This window comes from Bemisia tabaci, chromosome 7 (assembly GCF_918797505.1).
Source record: "Bemisia tabaci chromosome 7, PGI_BMITA_v3".
Taxonomy (NCBI): domain Eukaryota; kingdom Metazoa; phylum Arthropoda; class Insecta; order Hemiptera; family Aleyrodidae; genus Bemisia; species Bemisia tabaci.
Window position 1 is genome coordinate 44,448,383 of NC_092799.1, and position 17,390 is coordinate 44,465,772.

At 40.3% G+C, this 17,390-nt stretch overlaps 1 protein-coding gene across 2 annotated transcripts in view; it reads right to left on the reverse strand.

Moving 5' to 3' along the window:
- The window catches only part of LOC109035824 (uncharacterized), an 86,001-nt gene extending 73,283 nt beyond the window's left edge, over positions 1-12,718 (reverse strand). Inside the window, exon 1 of one of the 2 annotated variants that reach the window (XM_019049613.2) lies at positions 12,565-12,718. In XM_019049613.2, coding sequence (XP_018905158.2) covers positions 12,565-12,621 — 57 coding nt within the window. In that variant the 5' untranslated portion in view covers positions 12,622-12,718. Of the gene's footprint in view, positions 1-6,715; positions 7,516-12,564 lie in introns of those variants that run through there. The other variant, XM_019049612.2, reaches the window with a different exon arrangement.
- Positions 12,719-17,390: the final 4,672 nt, after the last annotated feature.

Consider the following 17,390-nt stretch of genomic DNA (forward strand, 5'->3'; position numbering starts at 1 on the left):
ATGAAAAAATGAAAAACGTGTGAAAATTTTCAAACCAAAAAATGCACCGCATTAGAGGTCCATGATATGATATTTTCGCCACCGATGCGGTTGAACAGCTTTAAGTATTTTCGGAAACCTGGCTTAAAGGTTTAGCTTAGTTCTCGTTTCCCATAGGATCATGCTGCCATCAATGCACAGCTCCTAAAAAATGTTAGAAATAACTGAAATTCCTACAATTTCTATCCAAAATTCCGTGAGAAGCGTAAAAAAATGTTTTCCGTAACTCAACCGACAACTCTCATCCCTATGATACGACGTAACGAAAAATGAGACACCATCCCTCCCCCGAAGTATTACGTAATACACTGGGGAAAAAACACATTGGATCTAGAGTCCAGACTCTTAAAAACATCGACAAGAAAAAATAATCTTGATTCAATCAGATTTAAGCTTATCAAGAACCAAGCCTCTTAATTTGAGCGGATTTCCTTTTGATTTAAGCTTAAATCATATTGAATCAAGAGTCCTTTTTCTTGTCAATGTTTTCAAGAATCTAGACTCTAGATCCAATGTGTTTTTTTTTTCCAGTGTACGTGTTGCGGACTGCTCCTTGAGCGATAGACTCCCGCAACTTAAGGAGCACGCATCCGGCGATGTAATGGTGGTTGCATACCATTGATTTCGCAGGGGCTCTATAGGTTGTCTTCCTACACCCTTGCTCAGGGGACACCACCACCACCGAATTGCTGTCCGCCGAGTAGCATCACCGCGCAGTGCGCATGTTCGCGCGGGCGGTTTCCATGGCGACGGATTCGAACGCACTTCGCCAATTCGCGAATTCACCGACCGCCAGAATCGTTCTCCACGCCATGCGGCCCGTTATAAATAAGGGATGATAGAAACGAGCCCTAATGACTCTGAACGATGATACCTCCGAATTTCGTGCGGGTACCGTGAAATAGACTGATTAAGTGGCTTCGTCATTCGATATAAATCGATGCTCGGCGGTTTCGGTGTAACCAGAGACGTAACCTCGTCGTGGTATTCACGGCAGCGTGTTCAAATGCGTCCACGTGTTCCTCGCGATGGGTTTGTTGTACGCAGGAGACACAGCCAACTGAGAAAATTTGATGACGGTAAAACCGCGCGAAACTCATGTAGAGCACTACAGTAATCGCTAAAAATCAATTTAAGTGATCATCCATAGGGAAGGGTACCCCAGTCAACGGAGGGAGAACTTTCAGAGAGGAGATTTTCGATTCGGATAGTTGGGGCGAAAAATCGGATTTTGGTATTTCGATGGAAAACCATTTGAATCGCATTACGCAAAAAGGAACCAGCGCGATTACAGTGTTGTAAAAATGTCGCTTCTTCATACAGGGCCGGATTTACCTACTTGCCGCCCATGGGCCGCCAGTATTTGGTCGCCCCCTTCTCATTCGTTTTGAAATATCAATGAAAACCATCAAATGAACGTGCTAACGGGGGAGGGGTGCATAAGATGCGTTTACTGGCGTTGAACACATTTTTTGGGAAAGCCCTGTCAACACTACTAGCAAAAGTTCACGGAACTTTGCGCGAAAGTTAAGTTTCGTAAACCTATCTCTATGTGGCCAAGGCCTTCCATTCATAAGAAATGAACGAAAAAATTATGAAAGAACAAACATAGATGTGGATTAATGATTTTAACTTCCGCCGCCGCGCCTCGCAGACCGCACTGTGTTTGACGCAATGCGTGAAGTATTCACGCAGTCTTGTAGGCGCTATGCGTCTCACGCTGGTCGCGTTGTGTTTGCCGCAATGCGTGAGGTATTCATGCATTCTTGTAGGCGCTATCCGTTTCATGCTGTTTGCAATGACCGCACTGTGCTTGATGCAATGTGTGAAGTATTCGTGCAGTCTTGAAGGCGCTAATATGTGTTACATGCCGATCGCCGCGCCGAGGGCTTCTCCTTTTCATTTCAAGTCCTCGTCATCATTTCTCTCTAGGTAAGTCTTCCAGGCCAGATTGCGTGTTTGGTTTCTCTCTTAACTCGACTAATTAATGGTGCTGGCTCTTGTATCACTGAAAGACGACAAAAGTAGAAATTACTATACTCTCAGAAAATTAGAGATTTCGTCGCCTTTTCTCGTTTGTCATTTTTTTTTTCTAAATCCGAATTGTTTTTATACCTACATTTAAAAAAATTGCAAAATTTGCCGCCCCCTATAGATTTGCCGCCATGGGCCACGGCCCATGTGGCCACCCCCTTAATCCGGCCCTGTCTTCATAACTATCCAAACAACCTTAAGAATAGCAAATCGTTTTGACTCCCAACCAAAAAATTGTCAATTTTAAAGGAAAATAATTGTGTGTATTTTAATACTGTACATATATTAGGTACTTTTTTAACAAAAAGAAGTTGCCCGATTTTGAAAACACTGTAATCGCGCTGGTTCCTTTTTGCTAAATGCGATCCATTTCTGGCGTCTTGGAGAGTAAGAAGTCGAGCGTGGAATAGTCCATTTCTGTGTCAAAAGAGAGCGTGCGGTTACATGCATGAGAGAATAGAATTTTTAAGAAGTTTTCTCGATTAGAACTTCTTTGGCCGGCAAACTTCAAACCACTACGATCCGATTCGGTTTGGTTTCGACGTGTTTCGGGGTTTTCTGTGTCACCTAGTTCGCAGTGCTTTCGGTCAAGCCGACAAAAAACCCCGAAATTCCTGGAAAATTTCAAAAACAGCTGAAAGTTCCGGGATGTTTTGGAAAACAGTTGAAAGTTCCGAAATTTGACACTAGTTCCAGAAGATGAAAGCACTACGATTTTCCTACGGCTTGAATTCAGCAGTAACAACCATATAGATATCCTTACAAACAATGCGTTGGCTGAGGAGCTATATTACATTGATTCTTATGGAAAAGTCTGCCTTCTACTTATCAGCAGCAGTAAAGCCCAACCCCTGTTTTCCAGAAGTTTTAATGGGAAGACTGATTTGAATAATCGAACGGCTTAGAACTTTCTGTTCCCCTTCCTAAAAATGTCCTTACATTTTTTTGAGGATATTTTTCAACAAGAGGAGGAAGTTCATCAAACAAACATGTTAAAGGAAAATCGTCGGTTGGTTTTCTTTCAGAAAAAACCACAACGTGCAACACCGTAAGCGGCGGCACGCATTCTCAAATTTAGTCAGTCACCAATCCGAAATTTTTCAACCCTGAACGCGGCAGCTTTAACTTGGAAGAGACATTTTCGCGAAATATTTTGGATTATGATTTTTTCATCAAATTTGACGATCTTTGGAACCAAACCCGGGCGTACTTCGTAAATGTTTCCCGGAACTCTCGAACTTTAAAATTGAATTTTTTATCGGAACTTTTTGGAAATCGGAATTAATTCCGAGAACGCCGAAATCTTCGGTAAAATAATATGGGAGCACTGGAAAATCGTCGATGCGGTTAAGCTTCGATATTAAGGTTGGAATCAGTGACGAGACGTACTTTGCGATAAATCGATTGATCTGCCATTTAAACCCATGGAAAATGATCGATAAACAGGGTGTTCGCAGCGAACACCTTAATAATCGATTCTTTACCATAGCTTCAAATGGGCTGCATTTTGCAATTTGGACCTATAAATTCCGGCCCGGTTTAAAAACAACGTATATGCCATTAGTTTCCCTATGCACATAAGTGTTTTTTCAGATGAGCCAGAATTTATAGGTCCAAATTGCAAAATGCAGTCCATTTGGCGTATCAAGGCGCAGGACGAGGGTTTGGCGAACTCGCTCGATCCACGGGGAGTAAGGGAGCGAGTGGGGGAACGAATTATTTATCTGGACCTGACCTTTGGAATTTTTATCTAATGTTTATTGTTGCGGTAGGAAATTAACAACGCTCAATTGAGACAAATGATAACGACGATAACGCGGCGCGAAGTCAAAAGCCGGCAAAAAAGTGAGCAATTATATGTATATCAAGTACCGAGCACTGTTTAGAGGAAAAAAAGGAGGGGAAAAAATTTAGGGCTTGGAATAATAAAACCATTCTAACGAGTTTGCTTTGCATAACTTTCTGAGCACAGAGTTTTCAATCATTATTGAAGCTTTCTGATTTCCCAAAATTTCGATTTCTGCCACAGTACGTAGATCATTTTAATATTGCTTGGTATGCCTGAGCCAAAAGGCACCTAACTCATATTTTTGGGAAACTCGAGTTACGGGCATTTTCGAAATCTTTATTAACGGTTCCGTGTGCGTGGACAACTTGGTAGCCATATCTTACATCGGTTAAGAGATATGCAGTTTCCAAAATTACGATTTACATTGAAATCAATGGTTGGAAATTTTAAAACCACCTCGTGCGACGCTCAAAAAAAAAAATTGAAACCAATGGGGCCGACGCGCGATTTTCCCCTGATATCTCGATACGAATAAAATATGATTGGGTACCTTAATACGGCCTTACGGCCCTAGAATACTGATTTGAATCTTGGGATATACCGGGTAGACTTACATGATCTTTTGGAAAATCTGTCACGTCAGAAATGAATCCAGGCACAGACAGTCAAACGGATTTATTGATTCTTTCCATGATTATGTTTGAAATGTTCCAGATTTTTCAGAGAGACAGAGTAAAAACTTGCCAGAACCCTTCCGACGGTAAGAAATTGATTAATTTGTAAGTTTTTGTGATAGTGATTCACAGGTGTCACATATAATAATATCCTGTGTGAATTCGTATGTATTACCATTACCTACTCTAAATATTTCACTGAGAGAGAGCGAAAGGATGGCGATAAAACTTCGCTGAGAAATCTGGTGTTTTATAGTTTTTGTCATACCCAGGTACATAAATTAAAAGATTTGTTCAACCGAGTTGATTTATATCATTCTTTTATGACCTACCCTGTCAGAAAATGTGCCCCCTTGTTCCGAAACTGTTCAGAGTTTCCGAATATGATCCTCAATTTTTTTTTCTCTCTTTAACCAAGCGCTTCTCTATGGACTTTTAGTGGTCACCAAGGATTGGGCCGTATGGTTAGGAAGGGGGGGACTACCATCGGCTGAGCTTGGACCAACAATACACCTACATACCTCGATTAGGGGTGGGGGAGAGCTGATTAAAAAGTTACCTATGACCCAACACGAATCATTTTCTCCCCCAAAATATGCTCTGAGATGCAAGTTTCATTCTTACTTGATTGGAAATGACTCCTGGTCAAATTCATAAAATTAAAGTACTTAATGAATGAATTAAAATCAAAGGGTCCTTTGGTAAGTACCTTGAATGAACACGCTAAGTTACAATTTTGGTTTAATCGAGGGAATTATAATTTCAAGTATGTACCGCTAATCTCCAAGTATAACTCAATAGTGGAAGACCCAAAATGTTAGAAAGCAATTTCTAGTCTACGTACTAGTCCAAACTTATGTGAATTTCAAAGGTCCTGCTATTCTATCTTCGAACTTTGAACCCTTTTTTTCTAGGAACAAAACATAGTTGCTTGACGTTTTCATACACTGGTAAGCTTTCTAATCAAGATTTATGGAGGCAAGATTACAGATTATGTACCTTCCTTGGGCCCAGAGGATATTCTTGACTGATATAAATGCCCGTCCCTTAAATTGGTTAAGTACATACTAACCTATGTTCTGCACAGAATGAAACTACCTGGCATAAAAGATGAATGTTTAAGGATTTCACTCAACCTACTATCATCTTTAAAACCTTCAATGATCTTGAATTAATTGCGCAGAATATTCCACGGAGGAAAGCAAAGAAAAAAATGCTTGCGAATGAACCATCAGAGGGGAAACAAATTTCTTGGCAGTACTTATTAAAAAATTGAGAGTTTTACTAAACATGAACTAAATATGTTAAACTGAATGGTGCAGCAACTAATTTCCGAGGGATTTTCGACTGGAAATTTGAGAGGTTTCACCTTCAACATTGAATATTCACTTGAAAATTGATTTAAGAAATAAGTAACAAGTGAAACGAACGCCTCTTGCAATTAAAGGAGAAAAAATATTGTTTTTTATGTGTAGTTGATTGTGAGTTAGAGAATCTATTTTAGAAACGTAATTGCATTGAGTAGATTGCGAGTTGGCATAGGACAATTCAAAATCTGAACTTCTCAAATCCTGTATTATTCAGCCTCCCTCCCTTTGAACACAAATGGATAGTTGGAGTTTGATTACAAATCTTGATAAGTTGCAACAAGGTCCCTAGAGAAATATTCACCAAAAAATGAATGAAAATGAAATATTTTCAAGATTTGATTCATTAATGCAGATATGAATATAAATTAAATGCTTGGAGCAATGGTTTTTGTGGTAGGCTTAACTACTTGAAGTCATTGACAAGTATTAAGAAGAATAAATTTTAGCAAAGAAATCTTCCAAGGAAGTCTTCTACTTAAACGACTAAACAAGAAAGAGTCTAAGGTTATCAGTAAGGAACTGCTTGAGATACCTTCCCTGGAAATTCTCATTGACGAAGACTCTCTGAATTATTTAGAAGCAAGTAAGTATGCAGACCAACGCGGAGTTCGAAATAACGAGCGGGTTTCTTCGAATCCCACTTAGTCACTAACTCGTAAATTGCGTACAAGAAATTATTCTAAAACTAGCATCTTTCAACAGGCAGGAAAATTGTTAGAGATCCATGTGCAAAACAACAGGTACAGTTGAAATTAAAATAAAATCCCTGAATAAGTTTCCATGCTACGCAAAGCCAAACACTAACTTACCCGACTGACTTTCCTGATCCTTGGGGGTCTGGCGACCACATTCTTGTTGAGGCTTGCTCTAGACATTATGGGGCTTAGGTTTCCAACAGTCACACCAGAGTTTCAAGGGATAAAAGGCCTTTTGTCAGCTAACAAAGGACGACATTCAGTAATATTCCTACAGTTGTTGTGAACAATAACTATTCTCACAGTGGCTCGAAGAACAAAAAAAACATCTTTACCTAAGTCGTAGGTTTAAAGGATTATACGAATTCCTTCGCAAGGTAATAAACTGCCATAAGAAAGAGATATTACAAATTTTCTAAGATATGCACCATAAGGGATCGGAACTGGACTAGAAAATTCACAATTATAACCTCAAACACGGAAGGCCAAAAAACCAAAACAAAAACACTGAGAAATTCGGAGGGATTATAAAAGACGGATTTCTCCACAAAAAATTGCAGATCGAGGGATCAGGACTTCGCAAATCGCGGCGTTAACACAGGAGCACAGTCCGGAAAGCTTGAAACGGGATTTGAGAGGAAAACTGAGAGCGTAAAATCGGACAAATCATCGTGCGAGATAACACAGTCCGATAATATTTTTCAGACGGCGATAATGGTAAAGGAAAATTATTTCGCACAGCCGATGAGGATTCCGTTAATCTTGGAGACCCCGTGATCAACTTCCGACCACGAACCGTGGATACTCTTGAGAGAAACACTGCGAAAGGACTGAACACCGATCGTGAGAGACAGCTGAAAATGCAGCGGCCATTCCTTCACGGCCTACACCATCACACCACACCGGGATACGAGCAGCTCGTCGCGGTCCCTGCACGGCACGGCACTTTATCTGGATCGGTCGATGGTAGAAACGAGCATGTTAAGTATCTAATGAGCTCTATAATACAAGAATTATTATTGAGCTTAAGGCTCATTAGGAAATTAACTTGTTGGGTTTTTACATCGAAAGATTTATCCATCGGCGTGACCGTATTTTAAAAGGGAAAATGACCGTTCAAAAAAGATCCCGCGATTTCTTTTTATGTGTCGGGAGAGCTTACCTGGAATGAGATTTTTTGCTCTTTTTATGTTGTTTGTGTAGGTAACATCGTATCAGAGGCTATTAGCTCGGTGTCCACGTATCTCAACACTGCAGTTTTTCAAAATATTTGCTCTTATTATATTTTCTAACATTCCAAGTGAATGTGGCAACATGGGTCCATTAAAATTTTCGCGAAAAGCAGCGCGTAAAAATTGCGGACATTTTACGAAGGTTATTTTTTACAAGGGAAATTTTTACGTTACGTTGATCAGTTTTCCAAAGATTGAATTTAGGAATGTTCTGGGGGGCGGGGGAGGGTAAAGCAGGGTCGAAGTGATACAAGCAACTAAAACTGCTCCAATGACGCTCAAATTGCCTGTCAAATATTTGAAGGCGAGCTAATCCAAGTGAGCGTACAGGAACATTTTGATGAAATTTATCTCATGTAAGGGGCAATTGGAGGGCAAGGCGCATAAGCGCAGTTTTTGAAAAAAAATTGAGATAATAATTATTTCAAGTACTACTAGTCTTGACGCTTTTCAGTGAAAAATTCGCTCCCAAATTCGAATGTATACTTAAGCATCAAAAATTCGGGTTGAACTTTTTTCCCCGTCATGAGGATCCGTGTAATTTCGAAACTTCAAACACGTATTTCTCGAAACAGCAAAAACTGCACTCATGCGCCTTATCCTCCAAGCCTCTTCAGGGCCGGATTAAGGGGGTGGCCACTTGGGCCGCGGCCCATGGCGGCAAATCTAAGGGGCAGCAAAAATTTGACATTTTTTTAAGTGCAGGTATAAAACAAAATCGGATTTAGAAAAAAAAATTACAAACGAGAGAAGGCGACAAAATCCTGAGAGTATAGTAATTTCTAATTTTGTCGTCTCTTAGTGATACAAGAGACAGCACCTTTAATTAGTTGAGTTAAGAGAGAAACCAAACACGCAATTTGGCCTGGAACGGCGCGACTTAGAGAGAAATGATGACGAGGACTTGATATGAAAAGGAGAAGCCCTCGGCGCGGCGATCGGCATGTAACACATATTGGCGCCTACAAGACTCCGTGAATACTTCACGCATTGCGTCCAACACAGTGCGTTCAGCAGCGGTCGGCGTGAAACGCATGGCGCCTACAAGACTGTCGGAATACTTCATGCATTGCGCCAAACACGGTGTGGTCTGCGCGGCGCGGCGGCGGAAGTTAAAATCATTAAACCACATTATGTTTGTTCTTTCATAATTTTTTCGTTCATTTCTTATGAATGGAAGGCTTTGTCCACACAGAGATAGGTTTACGAAACTTAACTTTTGCGCAAAGTTCCGTGAACTTTTGCTAGTAGTGTTGATAGGGCTTCCCCAAAAAATGTGTTCAACCCGAGTAAATCTTATGCACTCCTCTCCCGCTGGCATGTTCACTTGATGGTTTTTATTGAGTTTCAAAACGAATGAGAAGGAGGCGGCAAAATACAGGCAGCCCATGGGCGGCAAATAGGTGAATCCGGCCCTGAGCCCCTTGTGTCCTGCCAGAGTCGAATAAACATGCTCAAACTGGCGCAGGCAACTATTACTGCTCTAAAGACGCTCAAATTGCCTGTCAAATTTTTGAAGGCGAACTGGTCAGAGTTAGCGTAAAGCACTCAGGGCCGGATTTGCAATCAGATCCGAAAATTATCTTTAGTCTCCTAAAAAGAAAATTTCGGGTGGTTTCATTGAACCCTGTTCCGCCTTCTGGCCATTGCTAATAGTATTTAACCGGCTTATTCTCGAAACTAGGTTTTTAGGACCAAAAACTTCGAACTGCGAACCGGTTCGATTTAAAATATTGGGCATATTTTTCCCCGCATTGTACGCAGAAAAATATACGCGCCACTAGTTTTCGCGCCACTAGTTTGGTCTTTTCCTGCGTTTAGTACCTATCCGTAGAATTTTCCCATCAACAATCGCACTCATTGGAGAGAGCTGTGATCATTTTTGATTGGGGGCCGAAAATCTTCAGGGAAAATAGCGCTGCCGATGGAAGCGGCTACAGTAGCTATGAAGTGCTTCTTCAGTCCGTTATGGCACGCTTGAAAATTTCAGTGGCAGTTTGGCAGATGGCTCACTCAAAAAAAATCGTGAGCTTTATAGCGTGGCAATACTGGGACGGACAATTTTCGCCGTGAAAGGATGGATCTGACAGCCATAAATTGCCATAAATAAGCAATTTTGTTCCAACCTCAAACGTGCGATAGAACAAATAAACACATTTAAGATGTTATGAAACCTTTTTCTTACCGATTCGTCCAAATTTTGATGTTTTTACGTTTACTTGCTGTGGAAAAGTAAAGGCATCAAAATTTGGACAAATCGGTAAGAAAAAGGTTTCATAACATCTTGATGAATATGACCGATAAAATTGATAAAAGAAGTGAAATAAACATATTGTTAAAATAAATTGCAGTATTCAAATTAAATTAATGAGAAACGTTACAGAGCGGAAAAAATTATACCGTCCAAGTGGGCTGTTGGGCCGAAGTGTTATGTATGTTGCTTATTCACTGATTGAAGGGGCTCCTCTAATTGAACTTTAATTGCAATAAAATGGTAAATGACCTACCTTTCTAACACATGGAACTCATTTAATTGATTGCTTAAACTCGGCATTTACTGATCAAATGATGTAAAAATATAGCAATTTCATGGGGAAAAATATTGCAATTTAAATTTTTTAAAATTGCATTTCAACACATTATAATATTTTCCTGCGCTGGGCGACTTGTAAACAAGTTCTAGGATGTATTTTCTTTATAAAACTCATTGCAAGCTACGATTTTCACTCATTTATGAGCAGAGCTGTGCAGACATTAACAAAATTTAATAGAAATTAAGGGAATTAAGGGAATTAGGGAAATTAAGGGATTCCAAGCACCGGACGCATACAGTGGCGGATCCAGAGAGTTGGAGGAGGAGGGGCATTTGATGATGTTAAGTGGGGGGTCTGGGAGGTCTCCCCCGGAAAATTTGCAAAAAATAGCCCCTCCCAAATGGAACTTTAAGCAGTTTTAGAATACAATTTATGCATTATTTGAAAGTTGAAAATTGACGAATAATATCTCTTTTACAGAAATACTATTCCGGTATATGGCCTATTTATTTCTGCGGTATTGAGAAACTTCAGGTTTAGTAAACTTGGTTGAATAGTTTTGAAGTTCTGTCTTGACACCATATTTCAGTAAATTTTTAGGAGCACTTTTTTCCCTCTCCCTATTCCTCCCAGTTCCTCCTTTTCCCCTTCTTATGCCTTTTTTTTGACCCGAGGGACCATGCTACCATGCTCTCTCCCTGGCTCCGCCACTACGCATAACACACGACGGACAAAAACATAAAAACTTTAAGAAATATATGTTGACTCAATTACTTTTTCGGCGTGCAAGCGCCCCAGGGAAACCCTAGCACTGGCTGATTTTCCTGAGAAAAGTGGATTTTTTGCTCTGATATTAGGTATTTGTTTACTTTCCATTATATACACTCGATAAAAAGAGCACGGGAAACGAATGATCAAATAAGTTAGATTTTAGCATGATTTACTATGCAAGAGACACGCTGAGTTGAGCGACGCGGGGCATAAAACCCGTGAATGGATAATTATTGCAGCGCGACATTTTCTGGCCTTTTGAGGAAAAAATAACGTAACCTTCGCATCCCTTTTATGTGCTCTCTCTCCAAATTTTCAAATCATAAAATTTCATCATGCTATGAGGTGAGTGTATTCTAAGGGGCCGGAGCCTCGCCGGATGTCGATGGGGAATGAAAATAAAAATTTAAGAATCTTCATTATCATTTTTATTGATTAGCTGCGAAATTAGTTTATCATCAATCGTTGAGACTGAGGTAGACAAAAAGAGCCATTAAAACCTCCACTTGATTTGGCAGAATTTAAGACTTGTGGACGACGCGAGACAAAAAATTTCGCATAGATGGTATAAGACGGATATATTACGGCACGTAGAATGTATGCTGGCCTACCTCGAAAATTGAAGGCGAAATATCCTCGTGGTGTCTTTGTGTAAACTTACGGCAGAAAACGTCATCGCGCGAACGTGTGAGTGTTGAGGGGGGACAAACTACAAATTCTCAGTGTTTGCGGGATCATCGATAGTAAATTAGACTACTAAGAATCACAGATACTTGAAGAACAATGGCAAAAATGTCAGGTTAGAGTTGGACATGATTTATCACGAGTCAAGATTTAAAGAACTCAGAGCAAAGATGCTCAAGTAGACAACTATTGCAGCACGGAGGATGTATGGCCTACCTCGAACATTGAAGGCGAAATAGGATGATCTTCGTGGCGCCTTCGTCGTGTAAATATTCAGTCAAAAAACGCCATCGCGCCAATGTAAGCGTGTCTCTTAGGGGGAAAGAGCACGGTCTGATATTGTGAGGGATAAATTACTAATTCTTAGTGTTTATGAATTAGTCTGTGATAAATCATAGACACTTTAGCAACAATAAAACGACATTAAGAACAAAAAAATAAAAAGAAAAACCTCAGGTGAGGGTTCGACATGATTCACCACGAATCAAAATTTAAAGAAAGCGGAGGAACGATGCTCGAACGGACAACTATTGCAGCACGTAGGATAGATGGCCTACCTCGTTAATTGAAGGCGAAAAAGGGTAATTTTCGCCCGTGCGTTACTTCTCGGTCAAAAAACGCCATCGCGCCAATTTGTGAGTGTGTCATAGGGGGCGAGGAGGACAGTCGGATGCTGTGGGGGACAACTAGGCATTTTGGGAGCTGGGAGGAAAACTTAGGGTCGTAATTTGAGTGGACTTACCATTTGAAAAATCCTGTTCTGCGGGGGAGTTTCGCGACGGCTAGTCACCGGCCCCATGGCAGGGGAATCCGGCTCCTGCTCCGGAGTCCGGACGCGCGAGCCAACAACACTGTCCCTTTTCGTTCCACTGCCTCACAGCTGATCGATACATCCCGGTCCCGGTGCTCCCGCTCCCTGAAGCATTCCCGTCATCCCTTCGGAGAGCGTGGCGTGGCCGATGAGACAACGGCCGCCTTGCACCTGGGTGACGTCATCCGCCGCCCTCGCGGATCTCGCCCCTTCTTCCCGCGCGCCCGCGTCATGCTGTGGGGGCGTAGAGCCCGAGATCCGGTGATAGCCAATTACTCACGCAATTTTTATCGGATGCTTTGAATCGAGCACCACCTAAGTACAGTGGACTCTCGATAATTCGAACCTCGATAATTCGAAAACCTCGTTAATTCGAAGGAAGTACTGTTTCCCTTGAAAGTCTCTCGATAATTCGAAGAAAATCAATGTATTTTTCTCCCCTCGTTGTTTCGAAATTTTTAAGCTGGCGCGACCCTCTATAATTCAGTAGAACAGAATGCTAAAAGTAGCAATTACATGGTGAAAATATTGCAATTCCACTGAGTGTTGCTTGGTCAACATTTGAAGGGGCTCCATTCATTAAAACTTATTACAATAAAATTGAAATAAGTTGCGATTTTTCATTGCATTGCATATTGCCTATCTTTGGAGCTCATTTTGTTGGTTGTTTAAAATTGGCATAAATCGACTAAATGGTGTGAAAATATTGCAATTTAATGGTAAAAAAAAATTACAATAGTATTGAAATCAAATTGCAATTTAATTTCCATATTTTCGTTGCACTGTGCTACTTGGGCACGTCCCTGCCACCCAAGTGGCACAGATTGCAATAAGTAGCAATTACACAGTGAAAATATTGCAATTCCACTGAGTGTTGTGTGTGTTGCTTAGCTCCTATTTGAAGGGGCCTAATTCATTAAAACTTATTGAAATAAGTTGCAATTTCTCATTGCATCGCATGTTGCCTAGTTATCTTTCTGATACATGGAGCTCATTTTGTTAATTGTTTAAAATCGACACATAATTTACTATAATTTATTATGTAAAAATATTGCAATTTAATGGTGAAAAAATTAAAAATATATTAAAATCAAATTGCAATTTTATTTCAATGTTTTCGTTGCGCTATGCTGATGGGCACCATCCACGCGGGAAAAAGGACCTTGGTCCCAAAAACTCTTAATTGAGGGGCCCGAGGGACAAGGCGCAGAAGTGCAGTTTCTGCTATTTCGAGAAATAAGCGTTCGAAGTTTCGAAATTAAAAGGAGCTTCACGGTGAAAAGAAAGTTCGAGCGCGCTTAAAAATTGGACTTCAGGAGTCGATTTTTCACCGATTAAATTGAAAGATTCTCTTTTTATTTGAAATCATGAATACCTAAGGTTTTTAAAAAAATGCAGTTGTGTGCCTTGCGTTCTCCCGGCCTCTTAATTAAAGTAAAGCACGTGGGTTTAGAAGGGTCACTGTAACTTTCAGAGAATATAGTAAAAAACTGGACCGTTTTTTATGATTAGGTAATTCTTCCCAGAGAGTTTGAATTTGATACAGCCTTGAACCAGGACAGAGTGATTAGACCTAAACCCAAGTAGCAGTGATCGCGATAAATAGAGATTTTATCGGTTGGTTATCGCGATTATATTGATGGCAATATATTGAGATATTATTGCATTAAAAATTGCTATATATGGCAATTAAATCGCTACACATCGCAATTTTTGGTTCGATAAAATTGCGATCAATTTTCGTCGATAAAATCGAGATTTCATCGCGATTAATTGCCGGACGATAAAATCGCGATTTTATCCCGGTAAGGTCGAAGATAATCGCCCAGATGTAGATGATCCTAGCGATTTTTTTGCCGATAAAATTGCATTATATCACGATTTTTCCGTTGAAAAATGCTGCTTGGGAAGTGCAATGGCAACTTATTCAGAGGCGGATTCAGAAATTTGGCAACACCAGATTTCCTCCATTTGAACCTATGCTAAATAATCGAATTCTCGGCATTATTCGGGGCACCTGCCCCCTCCAACAATCGATACATCTCCGTAGGTTTAAATGGAGAAAAGGCGATGTTGCCAATTTGCTGGATCCGCCAATGAACTTATTCCAATTTTATTGCAAAATCTCAATTGGAGGAGCCCCCTCAATTAGTCAGGAGACAACATACACAACACTTCGATACAATACCAATAATTTTATCACATGAGTAATTGCAATCTAATGCTACCCTGGTAAAAATGGCAAGTGTTAGTCCAGGGAATTTTTCCACTGAGGTCAGTGCAATTTGCTCTGAGGTCGGTTTCCAGTTTTTTCTATGACTAAGTGTTAAAGCACTTACCCAAGAATGTCGATCACTGAGGAAAGAGTATTCTGACGTCGGGAGAAAGACTTACCGAAGTGCTGAGAAGTCTCTGAGTTAAGCGGACTGAGGTCAGGACTTGGTTCAGAGGGTAAGTCTCTGACATCAATCTTAATCGAACCGCCGCAGCTCCCACAAAGTAGAGAGACTCACCCCTTCCCCCACCCTAATTTCATATCGTGGGGAATATTTCCTCCGGGACACGGGGACCACAAACTTTAATCTTTCAGAGAGCATATTTTGTAGAAGTGGGATTTTCTAAGAGGGAAGGAAACTAGTTTTAAGTGCCCACACTCTTGAATAATTTTTGTTTTACCCTCTTCGTTTAGATGGCACTTAAATAATTAAAACACAACAAAAATAGATCGATAAAATAATTATCACCGCGATAATATGTCTTTAGATATATTTATTTAAGCATTATATTGTTTATAAAAAAAATAGTTTTAAATTTGGTTTTATTTTTTTCATTTTAACTGTTTTTAACATGTTCAGTCTCAATTTTTTTTTAAAATTTCCTACTTATTTTCAATTCTTTTTACGTTTTTACTCCTTTACTTCATATTTTTATCGCTAATGTTATATTTTTGGATAATTTCAACGTTATTATTTTTTTTGCATCATTAGCTTAAGTTTGAATTTAGTGCGATCCATTTTTTTTTGCAAGAAACTTAAACTTACAAACTTCATTTACATGTTTGATTGATTAAAAAAGAATAATAGAAAAAAAATTTTTTTTTTTTAAAAAAAAAAAGGTATCGATTCACATTCAAGACAAATCAGCATTTGCTGGCAAAATTTCCCCAATGGGGCCCTGAATGGTAAAAATTTACGTCCCCTAACCGTACACCGCAGGTAGTGGACTTAGTGTTCAATCGCTAGACTTCACCGAAGTTATAATTACGTCGGGCGTAGTTAGACTTGATTGAAGACCGCATGGGAACGAGCGATGTCCCCCTGAAGATTGTGATACTTTGCTTGGGATTGAAAACTCTCAGCAGCCCTCCCTGATCTCAATAGTGACTTAACGTACCTGGCAGATCGGTAATTAACGAAATTTGCCTTGTAAGGATTTCTGGGAGTTTCACTCCGCTTACGTCTGAGTCACTTGTGAGGTCAGTGCCACTTACATCAGAGCACTTGCCTTTGAACAGTACCTAACACTGAGTAGCAGATCAGCGCCCGGCAGTACTGACATCAGTGCTTAGGTCTGTTCCAAAGGCAAGTGCTACTGATCCAGGGAACCTGTGCTGGTACTTCAGAAGTCAAACCCTGGTAAAAATTGGCAGTAGAATCTGTGTTCCAAAATACCATAGACCTACGGCCGGCTGTAAGATTTCCAATAGCTTCTATATAGCCGGCAACACAATTTCTTATAGCCTTTTATAGCCAATGGCGATTAAGCAACTCACAGCCAGGCGATAAAGTGTATGCTAAACGTCACTAATCACGGATGCTAGGACTTAGTGAGTTTTTGGACCACTGCTCTCTTTTTGGGCCGTAGTATCTTGATTTATTTTGTGAGGAAAGCTCCATACTTTTGATGGATGCCTGCCATTCCTAATATATTAGAGCGCCTTCAGTTTCGTATGATACTGTGCAATACCTCTGGTGTGAAATAGTTGCTTCAAGCGCCGTGGCACAATGCGGTGTGGCAGGCGAGCAGCCAGCGCGAAACGCGCATTGGCGCCTACAAACCTAACAGGGATACTTCACGCGTTGCGCAATGCGTGAAGTATCCCTGTTAGGTTTGTAGGCGCCAGTGCGTCGCCGCTTCGCTTTGTGTTAGGCTCTAATATTTAATCTGGCGGAGTCAGCGTTATTCAACTCATGATTTTGAAATGTTTGCACATCCTGTAAGGATTATTCTCGTTTTAATTGATGAAAAAAAATATGTATTAAAGGAAAATATAACGTGTGTTTTGTAAATATTAAGGTGGTTCCGTATCAAACTTAATGATTTCCAAAGCACACGAATTTCTGTACAATTTTTTATAGCCTTTTATAATCGATGGCGAAAAAGCAACAGCCAGGCGATAAAATGTAAAGCCCGGCTATAGGAACTATAGCCCGGCTGCATAATTTTTTATCGCTTCGTATAGCCCGGCCGTATGATTTTCTCCGCATTCTACAGCCAGCTATATGATTTGTTGTAGCCTTCTTTAGCCGGCTATAAGAATTCCTATGGTATTTTGAAACGCAGCCCTTATCGCCAATTTTTACCAGGGAAGTCACAAAGGGTTGTGTTTATTATCCCTTAGAAATTTATTTCACACTATCCTCGAAACCCCGTCCCTCCCTCCCGAAGTCGACATTTATTGTCAATATCTTTACCAAAAGCAAGCACTATTCCCTTGAAGAAAAAAAAATATATTTATCGCGCGACGCTCATTCTCA